Genomic DNA, 23,090 nt, shown 5'->3' on the forward strand with positions numbered 1-23,090 from the left:
AACTAAGGGGCCTAGTCCGAACCATGAAAAAAATCCCCAGACCATTATTCATCCTCCGCTAAACATTACAGTTGGTACTACCCATTGGGGCAGTTTGCGTTCCCCTGGCATCCGCCAAACCCAGATTCGTCCATTGGACTACCAGATGGTGAAGCGTGATTCATCACTCCAGAGAACGCATTTACACTGCTACAGAGTGGAATGGCACTGCAAAGGGGCAGCAACCTTAAAAGAAGAAAGGGTCTAAACCATCTGACCCATATGTTTTTTGGGGGTCAAGTGCAAAGATATCAGATCTGAAGACGAATTTAGATGAAGACAGGACAATAATGTAGAAGTATTTAAGGCATTAACCTGACAAGGCAACAATTTGTCTATCCCTTTGACATTTCCCCTTGCCTGCAGACTTACCGGTGTAACATGTTACAAATGACTATTGGCATGAAAGTAACACACACACACACAGTCAAATCAAATCTAAATATAAACCCACACACCCACAGGCCTACACTTGGCCAAAAATCTACTGAATTATTTTGTCCAAAAAATGCCTGCATGTCTGCCTTAAACAGAACATGGCTGTCATCTTTGCTCCAGTCAGGTTGACAGGACGGAACCATCCGTGTGTTTCCATGGCGACAGGATAGAGAGAGAGGCGGTAAGGTCACTGAGCCCCCGAGCTGGAGCCCTGAATCTGATTCTGGGCTGTTGCCGCGGTGTCGTTATTACAGATTTCATTTCCTCCTCTTCCTCATCCATGATGAATTGTCCCCATTCATTGCTCTGATTCTATATTTGATGAAGGCTCAGGGAGTGAGAGAGGGAAGAGTGTTGTGGCGCTGGAGACTGGATTGGATCCATTATTTAGGTCCTGATTCCCCTTCACTGGCTATGGGAAGAATTGCTCCTTCACCATATGAGCATAGATACTGGATATAAAGACAAGATTCTTGTGTGCCCGCTTTAACATTGGGATTCATTGTCCACAGAGCAGAATGGTGGGCTTGCAAGCTCCCACCTACTCCTTTCTTTGGATTGGTGGATACACCCCGTTATTTGAACACTATTTTGAATATTGATGAGGTTTGTTGACATCAACCGACTGACTTTATTCAATAGAGTGAGAAGCTATGCATAGACTCTCTCAAGTTTCAACAGGGACAACTCTTTTCTCAAAGTTGCTGGGATGTCACGTGCATCACATTTATATCAGTACACTAGCAACATCCTAAGCATTACAAATGTTATTTTATATCAAAGCGTCACGTATCAAAATAGCAATTCATTTTCTCAACTAAATTCAGCTCTCTCATTGCCCCCCCATATAAAAACTCATCACATGCTTTAAGTGGATAGATTTATGGCAAAATAAACACTCTTGCTTTGCCTCTTCCTTTCTGCTATGGGAAGAATTGCTCCTTCACTGTTAATTGGAAGAATTGCTCATGTGCTGTAGGCATCCTTGTGTCTCTATTCATTTCAGCTGGCTAAAAAAACTCACATTGACCTCAATGTGCTACCTGACATTACGAATCATTGTAATATATAGCTGGGAGAAATATTTGACATTTTGTTAATTGTAAAAAATTACATTAACACAGAAAATGATAAATTCGGAAACAAAACTGCATCTCAACCTGTATGTAGAATGAAATCGATTTAGATTTTATATCCATGTTCATTAATGCATAGTGACTAACCTGTACTCCCACACATGGACTCAATACCGGTACCACCTGTATACACAGTTGATGTCGAAAGTTTACATACTGTCACGTCTTGGTCTTAGTATTTTGTGTTTTCGTTATATATTTGGTCAGGCCAGGGTGTGACATGGGTTTATTTTGTGGTGTGTTTTTGTATTGGGGTTTAGTAGGTATTGGGATTGCGGCTGAGTAGGGGTGTCTAGATTAGGCTTGGCTGCCTGAGGCGGTTCTCAATCAGAGTCAGGTGATTCTCGTTGTCTCTGATTGGGAACCATATTTAGGTAGGGTTTCACTGTGTATTTTGTGGGTGATTACAGCCTGTCTGGTGACAACTAACACAGAGACAGGAACATAGGTTTTCGCGTTTCGTTTGTTGTTTTGGTATATATTTAGTTATTTCATGTATCGTCTATTTTTCATTAAAGAACATTAGTAACCACCACGCCGCATTTTGGTCCGACTCTCTTTCGTCAGATTAACGCCGTTACAGAATCACCCACCACACCCGGACCGAGCGGCGTGGTAACAGGCAGCGACAGCAGGAGCAGCGAAAGGAGGAATGGACATGGGAAGACGTTATGGACAGCAGGAGTATAGAGTATACGACTTGGGAGGAAATAGACAGGTGAGCGGTCGACCCAGAGAAAGTGCCGGAGCCCGCCTGGGATTCGCTGGAGCAGTGTGAAGAGGGCTATAGGAGAATGGAGTCGAAGAGAAAGGCACGGCGGCGCAGAAATAAACCCGACAGTCAGCCCCAAAAATGTATTGGGGGGGTGGGGGGCTCAGGGAGAGTGTGGTAGAGTCAGGAGACAGACCTGAGCCAACTCCTCCTGTTAATCTTGAGGAGCAGCGATCAAAGGACTTCTGGACTTGGGGGGAGATATTGGACGGAAAAGGACCATGGGCACAGCGTGGTGAGTATCGACGCCCCAAAGAAGAACTGGAGGCGGAAAAAAGCGGAGAGGCTCTGGTATGAAGAGGCAGCACAACGACCCGGATGGAAGCCTGAGAGTCAGCCCCAAAAATCTATTGGGGGCTCACAGAGAGTATAGCTATGCCAGGTAGGAGACCTGCGCAAACTCCCTGTGCTTACCGGGGGGCTGGAGAGACCGGGCAGGCACCGTGTTATGCTATGGAGCGCACGGTGTCTCCAGTGTGGGTGCATAGCCCGGTGCGGTACATAGCAGCTCTTCGTTGTTGGGCAGGCTCGGTGCTCAAGAGCTCCAGTGCGCCTGCACGGTCCGGTCTATCCAGAGCCACCTCCACACACCAGTATAGCTATGCCAGGTAGGAGACCTGCGCAAACTCCCTGTGCTTACCGGGGGGCTGGAGAGACCGGGCAGGCACCGTGTTATGCTATGGAGCGCACGGTGTCTCCAGTGTGGGTGCATAGCCCGGTGCGGTACATAGCAGCGGTACATAGCAGTCTCCAGTGTGGGTGCATAGCCCGGTGCGGTACATAGCAGCTCTTCGTTGTTGGGCAGGCTCGGTGCTCAAGAGCTCCAGTGCGCCTGCACGGTCCGGTCTATCCAGAGCCACCTCCACACACCAGTATAGCTATGCCAGGTAGGAGACCTGCGCAAACTCCCTGTGCTTACCGGGGGGCTGGAGAGACCGGGCAGGCACCGTGTTATGCTATGGAGCGCACGGTGTCTCCAGTGTGGGTGCATAGCCCGGTGCGGTACATAGCAGCTCTTCGTTGTTGGGCAGGCTCGGTGCTCAAGAGCTCCAGTGCGCCTGCACGGTCCGGTCTATCCAGAGCCACCTCCACACACCAGTCCTCCGGTGGCAGCTCCCCGCACCAGGCTTCCTGTGCGTGTCCTCGATCCAGTACCACCAGTTCCAGCACCACGCACCAGGCCTTCAGTGCGCCTCGCCTGTTCAGCACAGCCAGAGCCTTCCTTCTCTCTAGCGCTGTCGGAACCTCCCGCCTGTTCAGCGCAGCCTGAGCTGCCAGTCTGCATGTAGCAGCCTGAGCTGTCAGGCTGCATGGAGCAGCCAGAGCTGCCAGTCTGCATGGAGCAGCCAGAGCTGCCAGTCTGCATGGAGCAGCCAGAGCTGCCAGTCTGCATGGAGCAGCCAGAGCTGCCAGTCTGCATGGAGCAGCCAGAGCTGTCAGTCTGCATGGAGCCGCCAATCTGCATAGAGCAGCCAGAGCTGTCAGTCTGCATGGAGCAGCCAGAGCTGCCAGTCTGCATGGAGCAGCCAGAGCTGCCAGTCTGCATGGAGCAGCCAGAGCTGCCAGTCTGCATGGAGCAGCCAGAGCTGCCAGTCTGCATGGAGCAGCCAGAGCTGTCAGTCTGCATGGAGCAGCCAGAGCTGTCAGTCTGCATGGAGCAGCCAGAGCTGTCAGTCTGCATGGAGCAGCCAGAGCTGCCAGTCTACATGGAGCAGCCAGAGCTGCCAGTCTGCATGGAGCAGCCAGATCTGCCAGTCAGCCAGTCTCTTCCAGATCTGCCAGTCAACCAGATTCTTCCAGATCTGCCAGTCAACCAGACTCTTCCAGATCTGCCAGTCAACCAGACTCTTCCAGATCTGCCAGTCAACCAGACTCTTCCAGATCTGCCAGTCAACCAGACTCTTCCAGATCCGCCAGCCAGCCAGGATCTGCCGGAGCCAACTACCTGCCTGAGCTTCCTCTCAGTACTGGGCTTCCTCTCAGTCCCGGGCTTCCCCTCAGTCCCGGGCTTCCCCTCAGTCCCGGGCTTTCTCCTCAGTCCCGAGCTCCCCCTCAGTCCCGAGCTTCCCCTCAGTCCCGAGCTTCCCCTCAGTCCCGAGCTTCCCCTCAGTCCCGAGCTTCCACCTCAGTCCCGAGCTTCCACCTCAGTCCCGAGCTGCCTCTCAGTCCAGTGGGGTCCTAGGTGAGGGTTATTAGGCCAAGGTCGGCGGCGAGGGTCGCCAATCAAAGGACGTGTTACAGGGGGACTAAGACTTGGTTGGAGTGGGGTCCACGTCCCGAGCCGGAGCCGCCACCGTGGACAGACGCCCACCCAGACCCTCCCCTATGGGTTTAGGTGTGCGGCCGGGAGTCTGCACCTTGGGGGGGGGGGGGGTTCTGTCACGCCTTGGTCTTAGTATTTTGTGTTTTTGTTATATATTTGGTCAGGCCAGGGTGTGACATGGGTTTATTTTGTGGTGTGTTTTTGTATTGGGGTTTAGTAGGTATTGGGATTGCGGCTGAGTAGGGGTGTCTAGATTAGGCTTGGCTGCCTGAGGCGGTTCTCAATCAGAGTCAGGTGATTCTCGTTGTCTCTGATTGGGAACCATATTTAGGTAGCCTGGGTTTAACTGTGTATTTTGTGGGTGATTGTTCCTGTCTCTGTGTTAGTTGTCACCAGACAGGCTGTATAGGTTTTCGCGTTTCGTTTGTTGTTTTTGTATATATTTAGTTATTTCATGTATCGTCTATTTTTCATTAAAGAACATGAGTAACCACCACGCCGCATTTTGGTCCGACTCTCTTTCGACAGACGAACGCCGTTACACATACACCTTAGCCAAATACATTTAAACTCAGTTTTTCACAATTCCTGACATTTAACCCTAGTAAACAAATCCCTGTCTTAGGTCAGGTAGGATCACTACTTTATTTTAAGAATGTGAAATGTCAGAATAATAGTAGAGAGAATGATTTATTTCAGCTTTTATTTCTTTCATCACATTCCCAGTGGGTCAGAAGTTTACATACACTCAATTAGTATTTGGTAGCATTGCCTTTAAATGGTTTAACTTGGATCAAACTTTTTGGGTAGCCTTCCACAAGCTTCCCACAATAAGTTGGGTGAATTTTGGCCCATTCCTCCTGACAGAGCTGGTGTAACGTAGGCCTCCTTGCTCGCACACGCCTTTTCAGTTCTGCCCACAAATTTTCTATATGATTGAGGTCAGGGTATTGTGATGGCCACTCCAATACCTTGACGTTGTTGTCCTTAAGCCATTTTGCCACAACTTTGTAAGCATGTTTGGGGTCATTGTCCATTTAGAAGACCCATTTGCAACCAACATTTTCCTGGCTGATGTCTTGAGATGTTGCATCAATATATCCACCTAATTTTCCAGCCTCATGATGCCATCTATTTTGTGAAGTGCACCAGTCCTTCCTGCAACAAAGCACCCCCACAACATGATGCTGCCACCTCCATGCTTCACTGTTGGGATGGTGTTCTTCGGCTTGCAAGCATCCCCCTTTTTCCTCCAAACATAACAATGTTCATTATGGCCAAACAGTTCTATTTTTGTTTCATCAGACCAGAGGACTTTTCTCCAAAAAGTATGATCTTTGTCCCCATGTGCAGTTGCAAACCATCTGGCGTTTTCATGGCGGTTCTGGAGTAGTGGCTTCTTCCTTGCTGAGCAGCCTTTCAGGTTATGTCGATATAGAACTTGTTTTACTGTGGATATAGATACTTTTGTACCCGTTTCCTCCAGCATCTTCACAAGGTCCTTTGCTGTTATTCTGAGATTGATTTGCACTTTTCGTACCAAAGTACGTTCATCTCTAGGAGACTGAACGCGTCTCCTTCTTGAGAGGTATGATGGCTGCGTGGTCCCATGGTGTTTGTACTTGCATACTATTGTTTGTACAGATGAACGTGGTACCTTCAGGCATTTGGAAATTGCTCCCATGAATGAACCAGACTTGTGGAGGTCTACAATTTTTTTTCTGAGTTCTTGGCTGATTTCTTGATTTTCCCATGATGTCAAGCAAAGAGGCACTGAGTTTACATTTACATTTACATTTAAGTCATTTAGCAGACGCTCTTATCCAGAGCGACTTACAAATTGGTGCATTCACCTTATGACATCCAGTGGAACAGCCACTTTACAATAGTGCATCTAAATATTTTAAGGGGGGGGAGGGGGGTGAGAAGGATTACTTTATCCTATCCTAGGTATTCCTTAAAGAGGTGGGGTTTCAGGTGTCTCCGGAAGGTGGTGATTGACTCCGCTGTCCTGGCGTCGTGAGGGAGTTTGTTCCACCATTGGGGGGCCAGAGCAGCGAACAGTTTTGACTGGGCTGAGCGGGAGCTGTACTTCCTCAGTGGTAGGGAGGCGAGCAGGCCAGAGGTGGATGAACGCAGTGCCCTTGTTTGGGTGTAGGGCCTGATCAGAGCCTGGAGGTACTGAGGTGCCGTTCCCCTCACAGCTCCGTAGGCAAGCACCATGGTCTTGTAGCGGATGCGAGCTTCAACTGGAAGCCAGTGGAGAGAGCGGAGGAGCGGGGTGACGTGAGAGAACTTGGGAAGGTTGAACACTAGACGGGCTGCGGCGTTCTGGATGAGTTGTAGGGGTTTAATGGCACAGGCAGGGAGCCCAGCCAATAGCGAGTTGCAGTAATCCAGACGGGAGATGACAAGTGCCTGGATTAGGACCTGCGCCGCTTCCTGTGTGAGGCAGGGTCGTACTCTGCGGATGTTGTAGAGCATGAACCTACAGGAACGGGCCACCGCCTTGATGTTAGTTGAGAACGACAGGGTGTTGTCCAGGATCACGCCAAGGTTCTTAGCGCTCTGGGAGGAGGACACAATGGAGTTGTCAACCGTGATGGCGAGATCATGGAACGGGCAGTCCTTCCCGGGAGGAAGAGCAGCTCCGTCTTGCCGAAGTTCAGCTTGAGGTGGTGATCCGTCATCCACACTGATATGTCTGCCAGACATGCAGAGATGCGATTCGCCACCTGGTCATCAGAAGGGGGAAAGGAGAAGATTAATTGTGTGTCGTCTGCATAGCAATGATAGGAGAGACCATGTGAGGTTATGACAGAGCCAAGTGACTTGGTGTATAGCGAGAATAGGAGAGGGCCTAGAACAGAGCCCTGGGGACACCAGTGGTGAGAGCGCGTGGTGAGGAGACAGATTCTCGCCACGCCACCTGGTAGGAGCGACCTGTCAGGTAGGACGCAATCCAAGCGTGGGCCGCGCCGGAGATGCCCAACTCGGAGAGGGTGGAGAGGAGGATCTGATGGTTCACAGTATCGAAGGCAGCCGATAGGTCTAGAAGGATGAGAGCAGAAGAGAGAGAGTTAGCTTTAGCGGTGCGGAGCGCCTCCGTGATACAGAGAAGAGCAGTCTCAGTTGAATGACTAGTCTTGAAACCTGACTGATTTGGATCAAGAAGGTCATTCTGAGAGAGATAGCGGGAGAGCTGACCAAGGACGGCACGTTCAAGAGTTTTGGAGAGAAAAGAAAGAAGGGATACTGGTCTGTAGTTGTTGACATCGGAGGGATCGAGTGTAGGTTTTAGTTTGAAGGTAGGCCTTGAAATAAATCCACAGGTACTCCTCCAATTGACTCAAATTATGTCAATTAGCCTATCAGAAGGTTCTGAAGCCATGACATTATTTTCTGTCATTTTCCAAGCTGTTTAAAGGCACTGTCAACTTAGTCTATGTAATCTTCTGACCCACTGGAATTGTGACAACGTTAATTATAAGTGAAATAATCGGTCTGTAAACAATTGTTGGAAAAATTACTTGTGTCATGCACAAAGTAGATGTCCTAACTGACTTGCCAAAACGACAGTTTGTTAACAAGAAATTTGTGGAGTGGTTGAAAAACGAGTTTTAATGACTCCAACCTACGTGTCTGTAAACTGCAGACTTCAACTGTAGCCTCGTTAATGTATTGTGTTAATTTGTATCATTTTTTTCTTAACTCTTCTCGAACTACGCGGTTGGCTAAGGGCTTGTAAGTACGCATTTCACGGTAAGGTCCACACTTGTATTCGGCGCATGTGACAACTACAGTTTGATTTGCTAGGCCCCGTTTATCAAGATTTTAACATGCAGTAAAGCCCTATTTACTAATGAGAGGAGACCTTCAGAAGCTGCAGGAACTTCGCACACTGATGACATCATTAATATTAGAGAGTACTGTTGTCCGCACAGAGACATTCCACAACTCAACTTCAACAGTTGGACATTCTATCTGGAGCCCACCGGTGTGAATGTGTGTCCCAATAAACAGGTTTACAGGACTAGCTGGAGGTCTCTGAAAAATGTGATCGTTTCATCACAAATTCACTACACACTCATTATAATATTTCCGTAACCAAATCTCTAAGTGCCTTCAGGCTAAGCAGGCAATTTAATATCCTTACATTTTAGCAATGTTGTGAATATTATATGAACTCTAAATATCCAAATATGCACAAATTGGCAAAAAATATTGTATTAATAGTGATTAATGACAGAGGCTGTGTGGGTGCAATTATCTGATTGAATACTGTCATGGTACATAGATATGCTTTTTAAGCATCAAAGTGACAATATCTTTTACAGGTTATTATAAGAAACTGGCATGTTCCTTCTGTATCTTGCCATGTAGTTAAACAGACCCAGATTAAGCCTAGTTATTAACAAGTAAAAGGATAATTGACCGAAATTATTTGCAATTCAGCCAATATTCTAAGGCTTATCTAAGCACATCTTCAAAATAGACGCTTTCATTATGAGACAACTTTATGCACCAGGCCATGAACACGTTTTCAATAAGTTCTATCTATCTAACATCACTCCATCGTCAACCTGCCCACCCTGAAGCTGACAGCTGATAGGTTCATTAAAGGAAAACCACAGAGTGGCTTCTGTCTGCATCACTTTCTGTCTGTGGTCTGGGAGTATGAGAACATGACCTCGGTGTCCCCATCCACTGGCTCCTGTCATCGTCTTGACATCTGAGGACACAGCTTTCTACCTCTCTCATTTGAAGAACAGAGAGCAAAGAAGCACACTGGTTTATAAAACAGACCGATCCAAATTAACAACGCTTTACTTTGTTTTGAAGTATTATATTACTACTCTACCATTTTGTGATCTCTTGGGATATCGGCCACATTACATATTGGTGAAGTCTTGAAGTAGTAATAAGATGCAAGACTCACATCTAAATGTTCCACATTTCCACTGATTCATTCTAATACAATAATACCAAAAACAGTAGATATGTTTGATATATTATTTTAATTTTAACATCATCATCATAGTTCAACTTTATCCTCCCCTTCATTTGTTTAAAATGATCACCTCTGAATGTACACATACTGCACACTGTCCAAAAATATACAAACAAATGCAGGCTTGTGCTATAGTCTGGTCAAATGTCTAAAAACAGTGGCACTGGGGGAGAGAAAGAAAAGAGAAGACATTGAAACCGTAAAGACATGCACAGCATCTGTGTCAGTGGCACCAGTCACTGGGGCTGTGTAATGCCTACCTCCTTGGGCTCAGTGGAAAAGTACATACCACTTTCGGCTGAGAAAACACTCATCTCATATCAAACAAAGACAAAAGAAAAATACACTCATTAAAATAACTGTTAGGCACATCATTGTTTTTTTCGGTTTTACATTTTCTGCAAAATTCTGATAAATATACAATGGGCTTAACCAACTAACGACCCACCAAAAAATCCAACAAACAGAAAAAGTTGATAGGTTTTGGAATCACTGTCTAGTAGGAAAGCAGGAATGTCATATAATCAATACATTTGGTTCATCCAAGGTCCAGGTGTGTTCTGCTGTGTGAAGAGTAGAGCTGAGTGGTGAGGGGGAACTGTGTTGCTGTGGGGAAGTCGGAGGGGAGGCTGGTTGTGTTACAGCAGATGACCCATCAGATGCTCAGGTCTTTGGTGCCATCTTTATGGGCCTTCCGCTTGGGCTCCGGGAGAGCTTTGGAAGCACGGCTGGCATTAGACTTAAGTGTGTTGTAATACTCCTTCAGTCTGGGTGCTGCCGCTTCCTCCTCCTCCGGTTCTCTGAAGCTTCTGACAGGTGAAATGTCTCGGCCCAGGCTACGGGCTCTATGGTGGGGGTCTGGGGACTCATGCCTGGGGGCGTAGCGCGGCTCTCTCTCCACCCTCTCAGGCGAGCGGCCCCTCAGCAGTGAGCTGTACCTCTTGTAGGCGCTGTCTGACTCAGGGGTGTGGACCCTGGGAAGGATCTCCCCTCTCTGGCCACGGGCAGCAGAAGATAACAGGCTGTCTCCTCTGTAGTCACGCTCCAGGTTGGAGGCCCTCAGCAGAAGGCTGTCCTCCCCAAACAGGTGCTCCTCTCTGGACTCCCTCAGTCGCGTAACCTCCCTGTTGAGCCGGTCCAGGGCTGGGGGCTCCTGCAGGAGGCTCTCATCCAGGAAGGGGCTGGGCACAGGGCCAGGAGGCTTCCTCAGCACTGGTGCCTTCTCCCCGTTGGGCCTCTCTGGCTCTCTGTTTCGCTGTCTGTCTAGGGAGGGCTGCCGGGAGGGGTCTGAGGATTGGGTACGGCGGTAGCGGGTGGGGGAGTGGTGGTGTGAGCGGTGAGGGGAGCGGTAGGGGGACCGGTGGCCATAGGGGGACCGATTGCGGTGAGTGGACCTGTAGGGAGAGCGGTGGGTGTTGTGGTGCCTTTGGCTGTGTCTACTGTCTAGGGTGTTCTCTGCGCTGCGGGCCCGGCTACGTCCCTTATTTGGGGAGTGGTGTCCTCGGTGGTGAGTGCTGTGGATATCCCCGCCAGACCTCTGGCTCTTGTCAACTTTTTTCTTGGACTGCTTGGAGGCCCTTGTCTCCCCAGACGCCCGTCCCTGGCTCTTCTTTTCCGGGGATCGGTGTTTGGAATGGTGGTGGCCCTTCTTGTTCTTGCTCCGTGATGGTTTGTGAGGGACTGGTGCGTTCGTGTCCGATGGTGCATTGTTGTAGGGCAGGGTGCTCACTTCCGAAGCGTTTTGTACCCCTGCGGCTGTGCCGGCACCGTCGATGCTGGGGTCTGGAATAGAACATGACATACAACACAGGTTGCTGGATGAAACACATTGCTCTCACAGACTCCCTGACTAGACTAGATCAACTATTGTGACCAATAACCAGGCTGCTAACATTATTTGTAACACTGCCAATTCTAATGTTAATGTCAGCAAACAAACACAGCTATATCAATTCTCCATTTGGATGCACAGCCACAGCTGATGGTGTTATTAGTATTGCTATGTATGAGCCAAAAGCAGCAACGTACTATACGAGGACTGGTGGAACAGTCCGGCTTAAATGAGCTGAAGGGGACCAACGGTTGGTTAAAATGCTGCGTGCTGCATGGTGTTGATGCTGATTGAGATAGTTTGACATGACTCGTTCATGCTCAGGCGATGCCGTCGATGTGAGATCAATATTTAATGCAGCTAACAAAACCAAGATGAGTTTTTGAATTGGGTAATGATGTAAATAATGTATGAGCGTGATTGGTTTCGGAAACAACATTGTGGTTGTAAATGAGTTTCACAGATTGGACTCCATAAAGAATGCAGGGAGTTGGCTCAGCACCTTGGATAAAGGAGGTGTACAGAATGGTTTTAGGGACTAATCAAGGAGATAAGAGACTATTGATCGTCATTACGTGACTGCGGTGCTATTGGTTCTTACCGGACTCTAACCACCTCACCCGATCTTTGAATAAACCACATGGATGGTAATCAAAGTGTCACAAGACAGCTTCTAAAAGTCTTAGTAACTCTACTTGGATCTAGTTTTATCTCCAATGCTACGGTCATTAACGGACTAACCACAGATACTAACTAGACAACTAAATAGTAAATAGCTTGAAGAGAAGAGAGAAAAGGCAGTAGAGGAGGGATTGATTGGTTGAGTAAATGTCTAGAAAAGACAAAAACTTTACCAATATCCAACAACCACTATCACCAAACCAATGTGACATGAATCAAACGGATACGTTGGAGACGCCACGTCAGCAGTGAACACGCCATGCCTAGAGGTTGAATGAGAAAGGTGGGATGTATGAATCCATTCCTACTGGTCAGCATGACAACAGCGGCGGCGGTATTGGCAATGCATTCTGGGTGAATGGATTCTTATGCATGGAGAGCAGAGGCACGGTACGGGTGAGTTGAGGCCACAGCACACAGCGAGAGAGAGAGAGAGAGCGAGCGAGACCGGAGGAGAGAGATGGAGAGGACAGCTACAAACCATGGTCTGATTTTGGTAGGAACTAGGATCTCCCAGCTTGTCATTAGAGGATCTCATACATGCGGTGAGATGGGGAGCAACCATCTCTGAAGGAAGGAAGAGCCCAGCGAAACAAAAGGAAAGGTAGAGAGAAAAAGAGAAAGAGGCAAAGGGTTTAGATTACTAAAACATTAGGCAGAAGAAATAAGAATTATTGTCGGTTTATTTTTCAATGGAAAAGGTGTTTATTTGAACATTTAATCATTCAGAGAAAGAGACAGTCCAGGAAATAACCCCATCCTTGAGTGAAAAGTTCTGGAACCGAGCACACACATACACACGACACCAACTCCATAGTGACAGCGAGATGCACACACACACACACACACACACACACACACACACACACACACACACACACACACACACACACACACACACACACACACACACACACACACACACACACACACACACACACACACACACACACACACACACACACACACACACACGTGACACCAACCCCATAGTGACAGCGAGATGCACACACACGACACAGTATGAAGCCGTTTACATTGCCAACAGAAAATAAGTGACAAAGAGTGGAAACTAAAAGTACAAAAAAATAAGTATAATATACAACCTCACAGAGATGTCTTATTGGTGCAGGAAAGACAGCATATTCTCAGAGCAACAAAATACATGAATAAAAGGACAACATTTTCCCAAATCAAAAATGCTATAAGATGAATTGTGACTATCAATTAACAGAGCAATACAATTAAAATGAAATATACCATAAATATTATGGAAAATTGACAAAAATAAAATAAACTTTTGGATTTAAACTTCGACAACTTCATACAGCAATATACTTTCAAGATTAATATGTGGGTTGATTCATGGCTCTGTACATGAACAAAAATACTTGTAAAAATGTTCATTTTTTTAGTTACAAAAATGTCTGTAGAGGTGGAGGTGAATTGAGTTGAATTGTCAGGAATGAGCGGAGTCTCCAGAATCACAGTTTTCCAATGATAGTTACACAGTAGGTGAGAATAAATCCATGGATTTGTGAATATGTCAAACAAAGTAATGTGAATTTCCCGATGAAATGGTAGAAAGTATTAGAATGCTCTCATTTCAAGACAGTCTCGACTGAAGTCCTAAACTCAGTAGCTTACATTCACCTTCAATAAATACCATAAATATGTTCATTACGCCATATTAAAGCTTGGAGATGCAATCCAACCAGAGAGCATTTCCCAGTTTAACACGGGATGCAATAGATCAAGTTCTTTTTCTTTTTTTTACACTAAAAATATACTTCAGCGAGGACTCAATAAACATACTGTATATCCACATTTAGAAACACTCAACTTTTTAGATTTTTTTTCTCTCCTCAAAGTTCTTTCATTGTTTTTCTTTCTTTCCATGGGACCCTCTTTTCCCCAAGGGGTTACATATACCACTATCATCCTTGGGGCGTCCCAGAAAGCCCTGCTCCCCAAGCCGAGCCCCGCTCAGTGACACACAGCAGAAGGTTAAAAGGTGACAGCGGTTGACCCAGACCCGAAGGGAGCAAAACCAGACACACCCAGTGGACAGTGGAAGTCAGTGGAAGGCCCAGAGCACAGCACAGGACATAGCAGGACAGGAGAGGAGACAGGCGTCCTCTCGTATACATAACCCGCCCCTCCCCCACGGGGAGTGTGTGTGTGCGCTCAGGGGGTGAAGACGGGGGAAAAGGGAATGTTTTCGTAGATTGACCCACCATATTCAGGCACCGAGCCGTCGCCCCGTTTGAGGACTAGGCGGGCGCGGCGACCGCCGTTTTTAATCAGTTCGATGGCGCGGGCATGCTTCATGCCCTTGGTGCTCTCACCGTTTATCTCCAAGATCTCATCTCCCACCTGAAGGAGAGAGGGAGACGGAGGAGGGAGAGGAGAAGAGTGGAAGGTAGTGGGGTGAGACAAAGATGGGGACAGAGTGTTAAGGGCAGAGGGGGTGAACAGGGGAGGAAAGGGACAAGGGGAGGAGGAGAGAAGGGCAGAGGTGGTGAACAGGGGAGAAAAAAAGGCAGGAGGGAACAAAACGTAGGAAAAAAGGCAGGAGGGAACAAAACGTAGGAAAAAAGGCAGGAGGGAACAAAACGTAGGAAAAAAGGCAGGAGGGAACAAAACGTAGGAAAAAAACGGCAAAAAGGGAGGGAACAAAACGTAGGAAAAAAGGCAGGCAGGAGGGAGGGAACAAAACGTAGGAGAAAAGGCAAAAACGAGGGAACAAAACGTAGGAAAAAGGCAAGAGGGAACAAAACGTAGGAAAAAAGGCAGGAGGGAACAAAACGTAGGAAAAAAGGCAGGAGGGAACAAAACGTAGGAAAAAAGGCAGGAGGGAACAAAACGTAGGAAAAAAGGCAGGAGGGAACAAAACGTAGGAAAAAAGGCAAGAGGGGGTACAAAACGTAGGAAAAAAAGGCAGGAGGGAACAAAACGTAGGAAAAAAGGCAGGAGGGAACAAAACGTAGGAAAAAAGGCAGGAGGGAACAAAACGTAGGAAAAAAGGCAGGAGGGAACAAAACGTAGGAAAAAAGGCAGGAGGGAACAAAACGTAGGAAAAAAGGCAAGAGGGAACAAAACGTAGGAAAAAAGGCAGGAGGGAACAAAACGTAGGAAAAAAGGCAGGAGGGAACAAAACGTAGGAAAAAAGGCAGGAGGGAACAAAACGTAGGAAAAAAGGCGACAGTGGGGAACATAAGAAGTGCAAGAGGGAGAAAGGTTAGAGTATAGTTAAAACGTAAAGAACAACTACTCTGACTGCTGTGAAGGCATACTTTCTATAAATCCACAATGGTACAAAAGGAAAATAAATTGTGTCAAAGAACTGTAGGTTTGTCTCATGCAGGCAGAGACAGAAGGAGGGAGAATGCTGTTCTAATTCTCCTTTCTTCCCTCTGAGCCTCAAGTTATCTGTCAGTGTTCTCTCCGTCGGGGGAATTCCACTCGTACAGAAATGGGTCTCCTACTGACACCTCTCTCCGCCTCACAGAACCTGGGCCTATTCATACCTCATCTAACAAGCCCTGCTCAGAACAGTGACACACACACCTCCCTGACAGATGCCCTTGCTAACATTCAATGTTATTTACATACATCACATACTCACAAATAATAAAGGAAATCAATGAATCATGTAGGACTCAGGGGAATGGTAAACTATATGAGTGGAATAAATATGATGCATCAACTTTAGAGTTCTATGGGGTCATACATACCTTCATCTTGCCATTGCGTACAGCTGCTCCATCCTCGGCTAATCTCAGCACATACAGGTCCATGTTGTACTCATGACCTCCTCTCAGGCTGAACCCAAAACCTTTGTTCTCTCTCTCCAGGTCCACCGAGTAGAAGCCAGCATCCTGAGGAAAAAACACACACATACACACAGCAATGTCAGACTGGTGATTCAGCGGTGGCTAGACTTGCCAGTGTGCGTCTGTCTGCGGATGGCTCGTATTTCAGTGTGGGGACGAATGCCACCTTAAGGAAAGTCACACCTACTTGATCGGAGTTCGAGAGTGGTGGTGGGTGAAATGAATAATAGATGGATTGGACTATGGGGTGGTTTGAGGCAGGCAGAGAGGGCACACAGAGCCACAGACACTACAAGGGCACTGCCAAGGACACAGACTCAACACCCTCCCTGCTCTGTTCAGGAACTAATCAATATGATATCAGAATAAAGCATCTCCCTAGCGTGACAAACACTTAGAGGGAACACGTTGCTGTAGGGCAGGGATCGTCAACTAGATTCAGCCACAGGCCGATTTTGTACTTGAGGGGATGGTCGGGGGGCTGGAACATAAACTACGAATAATTTGTAGACTGCAAATTGACCGCAAGAAGGTTAAAATCATGATTTCCTGGTGTTTTTACAGTCGTATGTCGAATTAAAAATAATAATAATACAAATTCGGCCTGCAGGCTTGCCAGTTGGAGACAGGCGGGCCTTGGCAACGCTGGACAGATCCTTACCTGGGCTGGAGGTTGTGTTGTTGGGGCAGGGGGAGGAGGGGCCTGGGGGATTTGAACTCAAAAGAGGACTCCTGTTTTGGTTTGGTGTTGTTTCTGGAGTGAGAAAGATGACAAAATATTGGTTAAAAATCTTTGCTAATAGACATACATGTATGTAGGACCTAATTGCTTAACATGTATCACAGAATCCCTCTCACCTGGGCTCAGGTGTAGCCTGTTGTTGGGCTGTGTGAGTAGTTGTTATAGTGGCGATCTTCTCAGCGTTGGTCAACAGTGATGCATTAGAGGACTCTGATGAGAGAGAGAGGGAGCGAGAGAAGGAGAGAGAAATAGAGCAGGAGAGTCAGGGGCCCGAAGACTGAACCATGCAAAATATAAAGGGAGAAAAATTTACCAAGAGGATCTGCACTACCCTTCATAAGCCATTCTAACACTTCAGCTCCACAATAAGCATTGCGTTGCTTTGCCATCAGCGTTGTGTAAATGGGACGTTCTACCTGCTACACAGGGCGTGTAGTTTTGAGAACAACTTCATTCTATTTTCCCCTACTGTACAGTACCATATTCATTCATTATGCGTAAGTCCGATAGCTTTGGTCCAGTTTTTCACAAGTACTCATTAAATTGCTGCTAGTCGTTTTACCTAATGATCCTCTAATTACACAAGTCGCTTTTGTTTACATTGTGAACCTAGCTATTTAATGTAGCTAGCTAGCTAGCAGTAGTAGCTTCTTGACTTCATAAATCTTAGTGAAATAACCAGTTGTGTATAGTCGAGGTCATATGCAACCAAAATGAACTTTATTTCTCATTATTTCTATTCACGAGATGGAGCGAACGACCGCGACAGCCATCAAGAATTGAATCTCACAGATTCTTAAGCATATGGACGCTGACATTGGAAGTGACGCAACCCGAGCGCAACACGGGCAGTGAAACCGCTTTCATTCATTTCAAAGGAAGCATTTCCTCAACGGCTGACGGTTGGCTGATGCCGGAACACCGATAGCTATAGAGTTGCAGGGCCATTACATTTTCTATATAGAATTTATTCAAACAGGGATATACGGAAGCCTGGACCAGAGGAGGTGCTATACTCATGGCTTTCATCTAATCACATCATATGGCATCATTTGTGTAATCAATGACGCATTCTTGACCGTAACCCTTAAATAAACACATAATAACCGCACCACCTTCTCCTCATTCCAAACACCCCCCCTCATTTGTTTCTAATAACTACCCCTAAACTAATCCCAGCCCCACCGGCTGCGCTCAACTCCAGTTTCATATATCCATCACTCCCACACTAGTCCTCTTGGATCCCATTGGCTTAACTCTCCATTCTGCCCACGACCCAGGAGACATTGGGCCGACCAGCCAATCAAGGTGGAGGCCGAGCTGAGGTCGGGCCAAGTGGGTTTAATTCCAGCCAGCTGGGTAGTCACGTTGCTGGGGAGACCTAGTTATCAAGTTTAACATTGGATTTATTAACTACAAAAAAGGTAAAACGTGTTTTTAATTCTGATGCTGCTCTGCACACACAAGCGTGTTCACTTACTAGCTCAAGCTTGTTAGTTAGCTAGCTCAAAGGATTCTCGAAGTTCCTTCATGGAAGCCGCTCCTAGGTATAATTCTGTGGATCTAATTCAGATAATGCATGTCATAACAAGATGCCCAGCGATTGATTCCTGCTCCTCAACCCTCTCTCGCTCTCTCCCCGCCCGTACAATTTCAGTCACATCTTGTGCCATAGGCTACACTTGTCTGTCCATTACTCATGTAAACAACTAGCTTACCTGATCTATCCACACTGATTGGTAAAGTAATTTAATGAGCTCAGTGTAAACTGTTGATATCACAGGATAAAAAAGGAACGATGTAAACCAGTACTTTTTTGAGGTTGAACTGGTTCAGAACTTTATTTTTCTGGTCAGAACAACAAAATATGTGGTTCGGTTCAGAACGAAACGATTGATAAATCATTTTGGTTCCAACCCCTGGTGTCAACTGCTTGCAGCCGAGGTTCCATCCTCACACATGCCCTCCCTCTCTTTTCCTCCCTCAATCTCTGCATCTCTCATCCCGTACTCCTTCTCTCCCACTTTCCTCTCTCCATTGTGCTTTCCCTTCCTTCCTCCCTCCCCACCCCCTCCCCAGCCTTTCTCACTTTCTCAAAACAATTGTGGCTCAGTATAATCATGTCTCTTCAGAAAAAGGCTTTCAACCGTAAAAACAGTCCAAACAGCAGCAACATGGACAATTTCGCCAACATGCAGGTTGACAAAGACTAGTGTTTACACTGGCGTTCTCCCTGCATCTCTCACTTAATCAAACAGTATGCCAGGGTGATCTGTCAGTGCAGTGTAACAAGAGCTCTTAGCCCCAAGAAAGACGCAAACACACACACCGTTACAGCCTCTGACAGCTGAATTACTCTAGAATGTTTGAGGAGAATGTGAAATGCACGGCTGCACTAGAAAGTTCCCTCCCATCCAAGAGAAGCAGCTCCGTCAACATCGCGGGGGTGATCAGACTAACTAGAACACTGGAAATGTAAAAACGCTGTGACGGTGATGTACTGAGATAGGTTTTCTTCTAGCAAAAGGTGTATACTTGTCACGCCTTGGTCATTGTATTTTGTGTTTTCGTTATATTATTTGGTCAGGCCAGGGTGTGACATGGGTTTATGTTATTGTATTTTCGTATTGGGGTTTGTAGTATTTGGGATCGCGGCTGATTAGTGGTGTTGTATAGGCTTGGCTGCCTGAGGCGGTTCTCAATCAGTCAGGTGATTCTCGTTGTCTCTGATTGGGAACCGTATTTAGGTAGCCTGGTTTCGCTTTGTATTTCGTGGGTGATTGTTCCTGTCTCAGTGTAGTGTTCACCAGATAGGCTGTATTTAGGTTTCACGTTCCGTTTGTTGTTTTTGTTTCTAATAGTTATTTCATGTATCGCTTTTGTTTTTCTTCATTAAAGACATGAGTAACCACCATGCTGCATTTCGGTCCGACTCTCATTCTACAAATGAAGAACGGCGTTACAATACTGTACATTCCAATACAATAAAAGTTGACATAACTGATGCAGTGCACAAATATTCCTATGACGCAGGTTGATCCCAGCTGCTGAAATCTACAGTCTTAGGTCTAGATCTGCCCAACCCTGTTCCTGGAGAGCTACTATAACCCTCCTGTAGATTGTCACCCCAACCCCAATTATAACCAACCAGCTAATTAGTACAACTAGTTGTTCTAGATTAGGGTTGAAAAGAAAACATACAGGCCCTCCAGAAACAGGGTTCTGTCTCACCGTCTCCAGGAATGATCCTTAGCGTGACCGTGTTCCCAGCCTCCTTGATCAGGTTGACGATGTCCGAGTGGGACTTGTTGGTGATGGAGCAGCCGTTGACAGCCAGGATACGGTCTCCCACCTTCAGCTTCCCACAGCGGTCCGCAGGGCTCCCCTCAATAATACGACCTATTTTGTGGGGCATGGCCACACATGCATTTCCAGCTTTTTGCGTTTGTGTGATTCATAGTGTGTGTGATGTGACATTGTTGGTGGTGGGGGTATTGTTTGAAAAGAGAGAGAGAGAGAGAGAGAGAGAGAGAGAGAGAGAGAGAGAGAGAGAGAGAGAGAGAGAGAGAGAGAGAGAGAGAGAGAGAGAGAGAGAGAATAAGAAGAAATAGGGACAGAGGAAGAAGAGGAGAAGAGAGAGAAAGGAAGACAGAAGGTTAAGGGTTAATTCACCAAAGCCACGAGGCCAAGTGCCAACAGACTGTGCCTGAATCTGCCCGTGAGAAGTGGAAAGCATTGGTCAAGTGAGAGGGAATGTTGAATGAAAAATGCCTTTACATAGTCTATATGTACTGCATTCAAATGAATTAGGACTCCATACTAAATACTCAAGTTGTCACTGACCATCTCAGTATGTACTAGTGCTGCTCCAAAGGACACGGTCTTCTATTTGCATTAGTGAATCTCTCCTGACATCCCTTGTACAGCTGAAACCTAATAATGAGGAAACTATGTCAACCTTCAGCTCTGAGACAGACACCTGCAGCTGCAGCCTAGATTACAAACGTACAGACAACACAGACAACTTCTCTGCCAAGGGCCCTCGGGTCTTCTCCTACCCACAATCCTCAGCGGCACAAAGGCTTCTACCCTACTAGAGAATGCCTCTCAATCATTACAGAGAAATATAACACATATCTCCATCTCCATCTCTCTTCCTCTTCTTCATTCATGGAACTACAAAGACTAAATCAAGTCTGTTTCCTCCCTCTGCTGTCAGTAACTCCAGTCAAGAACAAATCTGTGGAGCTCAACTCATTGAGTTCTGAACAAACTAGAAGCTTTGTTGGTTTCAACGCAGAATGATCTGTTTGTTTAACGAGCTAAGAGAGGATGGATAGATATATCGGTGTCAGAGTAATTGGGATCCATGCAGATCAAATGTAATGTCTCTACACTATTGATCAATAACCAATGTGCTCCTCTTTGATATGAAGCCTGGAAGATAAACAAAATGGTACAAACTTGCCAACGCCTTCCACTTCAGTACATAAAGATGTGCTTTGCCTGATCGTTCGACGCCCAGCGAGAGTTACGTTAAGCAGTGTTTCAGCACACCCAACCCAGAGAGACACCCTGAGGACTGGTCAGGTAGGTCCGGAGCGTGGCAGCGAGATCTCTGTCGCAGTTACAGGCAGAATACACACCACAGCGAAAGACACCAGAGCAGACAACGGGGCATGCTGAGGGACAAGCAGAGCGGGAGGACAGTGGGAGAGGGTCTATCCCATCTACAAATGATCCCACTTACAATATCACAACACTCTTCCCCTTATTAACTAATCATTCGAACTGCTGCAGTCAGCTCATCGGAGCCATTTAAGTAAGAGCATCTGAATTATACAGGATATTATGCAACATGCTCTTACTTGTGATCAATTATGAAAGATAGTATAAATATTCCAGTTCTTTGAGTTTCAGTGTCTCTGCTTGACAAAATGAAAGAAAATAGAAGAGGAACACCACTCGCTAGAAGATGGAAGAATGAGGATGAAAGCTATTCACCAGAAATATGGGCTATTAACAAACTCATTTGCATAGAAGTAGAGGGACAGTACCCAGTAGTCAAAGAGTGATTAGTTACAAAAAAGATATGTTCTACTGTATATTGAGAGGAACCGTGTGTGTGTGTGTGTGTGTGTGTGTGTGTGTGTGTGTGTGTGTGTGTGTGTGTGTGTGTGTGTGTGTGTGTGTGTGTGTGTGTGTGTGTGTGTGTGTGTGTGTACAGTACATGCATATGTGCTACTGTACCTATATTTAAGTACAGAAAGTTAGAGAAGACGGGTGTTACCAAAGGTGGTGCCAGACTCGGGTCGGGACACAGAAGAGACAATCACAAATCCGAAGCCCTCGTTCTCCCCGCGGCGGATCTCCACATCGTAGGGCTGCAGGGCAGTGTTGACCACGGTGCTACCCGAGCCCCCACCACCCCCCCCGCTGCCGATGCCACTGGTGGAGCCACTGCCGGAGCTGACCGTGTTGAGGGAGTTCTGGCTGCCCTGGGGGGTCCGCTTCTCCTCTGTCAGGGAGGGGGCCTGTGTGCTGCTGTGGTGGGACGAGGCTGGGGACGGGGGCACCTCGCCCTCCCCTTTAGACCCTGAGGAGGAATTGACACAGGTACTTTACAGCAACACAGCTCATAACACTAAAATAAACACTAAATAAAATATTTTGCTAATCAACATTGACACCGGTGCTCCTCTCTACCCTCCTCTCTACCCACTCAGCCTGGCGTAATGATCACACTGGTAGCAGGAAGCAGGTCTACAGGGAGCATGCTGCTCTAATAGCCACACTTTCATCTATTCCTCCCAAAAACATCTAAAGATATGGATTGCATCACAACGGAAGGTTTCCTGGCATTGAGGCTTCATCCCTCTGACAACCATCATGCCCTCGGTCTGGACGCTCTCATCAGTGGCTGACAGGCAGGCTGGCGCGTGGCGGGAGCGGGGGAAGGGACCCTCTTCATCACGTTTAAGGAACTGTATTTATCCTGCTGAAGGGTAGAGCCAGGCTGGGCGCGTTGAGGGCCTCTGTTAAATGTTTCCCCACACACCCATGGACTTTTGAAGAGCAGAGGAGCGACCCTTCAAATAGCAGCCCTGTCCTCAGGCCCTTCACTGCTCTGATGGAAAAAAAACATGGAGCCTGGAGCAGTGGATTGCTCTGATGTTTCTGCATAGACTGCTGTTGATTGTACTACTGCACAGACTGCTGCTAATCTGCTGTTTGTGTTATATTTGAACTAGGAACATTCTGAGACAGATTATCGAATTCTGTTCTACATAAGATTCTACCATGATCATTAAGCAATGTACAGAGAAGACAGAATTACCGGT

At 46.8% G+C, this 23,090-nt stretch overlaps 1 protein-coding gene across 1 annotated transcript in view; it reads right to left on the reverse strand.

The window, feature by feature from the left end:
- Positions 1-12,745: 12,745 nt before the first annotated feature.
- The window catches only part of magi1b (membrane associated guanylate kinase, WW and PDZ domain containing 1b), a 216,373-nt gene continuing 206,028 nt past the window's right edge, over positions 12,746-23,090 (reverse strand). The window contains 7 exon segments of the mRNA XM_046342648.1: positions 12,746-14,547; positions 15,909-16,052; positions 16,669-16,718; positions 16,721-16,761; positions 16,866-16,959; positions 19,981-20,184; positions 22,040-22,345. Coding sequence (XP_046198604.1) covers positions 14,359-14,547; positions 15,909-16,052; positions 16,669-16,718; positions 16,721-16,761; positions 16,866-16,959; positions 19,981-20,184; positions 22,040-22,345 — 1,028 coding nt within the window. The 3' untranslated portion in view covers positions 12,746-14,358.

This window comes from Oncorhynchus gorbuscha, linkage group LG03, assembly GCF_021184085.1.
Source record: "Oncorhynchus gorbuscha isolate QuinsamMale2020 ecotype Even-year linkage group LG03, OgorEven_v1.0, whole genome shotgun sequence".
Classification (NCBI taxonomy): domain Eukaryota; kingdom Metazoa; phylum Chordata; class Actinopteri; order Salmoniformes; family Salmonidae; genus Oncorhynchus; species Oncorhynchus gorbuscha.